Source organism: Merops nubicus, unplaced genomic scaffold, assembly GCF_000691845.1.
Source record: "Merops nubicus isolate BGI_N331 unplaced genomic scaffold, ASM69184v1 scaffold4099, whole genome shotgun sequence".
NCBI classification, from domain to species: domain Eukaryota; kingdom Metazoa; phylum Chordata; class Aves; order Coraciiformes; family Meropidae; genus Merops; species Merops nubicus.
In genome coordinates this window covers 17,321-19,566 of record NW_008630026.1, presented here as the reverse complement: position 1 = coordinate 19,566, position 2,246 = coordinate 17,321, and the positions used below count along the sequence as shown (strand labels likewise).

The window sequence follows — 2,246 nt, the reverse complement described above, 5'->3', positions numbered from 1 at the left end:
AAGATATGGAGATGCCATAGCCAGAGGGGTTGGTGTGGTCCAGCCCAGGGCAGTTGTCCTTGCCCTCAGGTCAAAGTTGCAGCCAGGCCCAGATGCAGGATGAACCAGGAACCTGGTGGGTGAATACACCAAGCCATGGAGAGTGGTATCAAACATGATGGACATATGCATCAAAAGCTGAGGTTTTGGCCTATAAAAGTGCCCAATTACAGGATCACACAATGGTAGGGGATGGAAGGGACCTCTGGAGAGCATCTTGTCCAAACCCCCCACTAGAGCAGGTTCAGCTAGAACAGGTTGCCCAGGTTCTCATCCAGGCAGGCTTGGAATCTCTCCAGAGCAGGAGACTCCACAGCCTCTCTGGGCAGCTGCTCCAGGCTCTGCCACCCTCACAGGAAAGAAGTTTTCAATGATTGTTAGCTGACAGCCTGAGCTGCAGTTGTACATGTGGATTCTTGTAGTTCAGAAGATGCTCCTCGTGCAGGGTGAAGGCTCATGGACGTCTCTCCCCCTTGGCTCTCTGCAGAGGGGCTGGGTGGGAGCTGGCGTGGGCCAGGTGAGGGACAGCAGGGTCTACAGACATGGCTTTCCTTGCCCACTCCTCCTTGAGCCCCATGGAGAGAAGCTCAGGCAGTAAACGTGGCAGTTTGCCTGCCCTGATCTGCTCCCCCTGGCTAAGTCCAGTCTTGAAATTTGGACAACGTCAGGGCAGGAGAGAAGGTTTCTACTTCTGACTCCTCGTATCCGTGTCCCAGCACATCCCTGCTGCCACACAAGTCCTGCAGCCAACACTGTGTGGCAGGGAATGGTCTTCCTCTTCCCAATAATCCCAGGGGCTTCCTTGGGAAAGGAAGAGCTGTTTCATGAAACTTATAAAATCTGAATATTTGTGATTTCTTGAAATACCACTTGTGGGCTGAACTGAGAACCAGACCAGAAATTAAACATACAGCCACCTCATTAACCAAGTCTTCTCCCTTCTCTCCCATCACGGCAGCAGAATTTTTTGATGACTATTCAGAAGGGAGAGAATGTGTCAACTGTGGAGCCATGTCCACCCCGCTCTGGAGGAGGGATGGCACGGGGCACTACCTCTGCAACGCCTGCGGGCTCTACCACAAGATGAACGGCATCAACCGGCCCTTGTTCAAACCTCAGAGGAGGCTGGTGAGTCAAAATCATGCAACCCACGTGGGGCAGGGCTGCGTGAGAGGATGAGGCAAAAAGACCTCGACTAGGTGGAGATCCCAGGGGGGGTTTCGGTTCCTTGCGTCCCCACCTGCCCAATTCAGGTGGGTTTGGTACAGATTTCCATACTAAGCCAGATTGTCCTACCAGTGCACCTTCTCCTACCCTCAGGGTTCTTATTCCCTGGTCAGTGCTGGGTGAACCCTCTCACTTCATGGTGACTGGCCACCTTTTCTGGACACCCAGCTACTGGCTCCACGGAGTGAGCTGAAGAAGAGCTCCTGGGGCAGGCCAGGGTACCCCAAAGCCTGTGGGGTCAGGGCATCCCAAAATCTGTGAGGTCAGGATGGAGGAACCTAGGGGATGGGAACATCCTCAGGCCTATAAGAAAGTTGGGGAAAGACTTTTCAGCAGAACCTGCTGCAACAAGACAAGGGGGGGATGGTTTGAAACTAAAAGAGGGAGATTTAGGCTAGAAAGAAGGAAGAAATTGTTGACACTGAGGGTGTTGAGCCCCTGGCCCAGGCTGCCCAGAGAGGTGGTCGCTGGCCCATCCCTGGCACCATCCCAGGGGAGGTTGGCCGGGGCTCTGAGCACCCTGCTCTAGCTGCAGATGTCCCTGCTCCCTGCAGGGGGGTGGACTGGATGACCTTTAAGGGTCCCTTCCCACCCAAACCATTCCATGATTTGATGATCTCGGTGTTGAAACCCTGCCTGCCCCTGCCCATTTTGGTGAGGGGTTTTGGGAAGGTCTCTGTAGCCTGTGCCCCAGGGACACGGCTCCATCCTGACACCAGGAAGCCAGCGGCCAGCAAGCCCTCCCTGAGGGCCACATTTCCCCACCCGCTGCCTCCCACGAGGCTCCATCCCCAACCCTTGGCATCACTCAGACCCGTCTGCGCTCAAACCCGGCTGTCAGAAATGACACTGGCCGCTTGAGCTGCCACCAGCCACGGCCACCCAGCGCCCTCTTGTGAAAACCCTTCCTAGATACTGCACCGACCGAGCCAGGCAGTGGCTGCACCCCACCATCCACCCAATTCCTGGAGAAGGAAATC

At 55.4% G+C, this 2,246-nt stretch overlaps 1 protein-coding gene across 1 annotated transcript in view; it reads left to right on the top strand.

The window, feature by feature from the left end:
* Nucleotides 1-952: 952 nt before the first annotated feature.
* GATA4 (GATA binding protein 4) overlaps nucleotides 953-2,246 on the top strand; it is a gene marked incomplete at its 5' end in the record, with an annotated part of 5,587 nt that continues 4,293 nt past the window's right edge. The window contains 1 exon segment of the mRNA XM_008947117.1: nucleotides 953-1,167. Coding sequence (XP_008945365.1) covers nucleotides 953-1,167 — 215 coding nt within the window.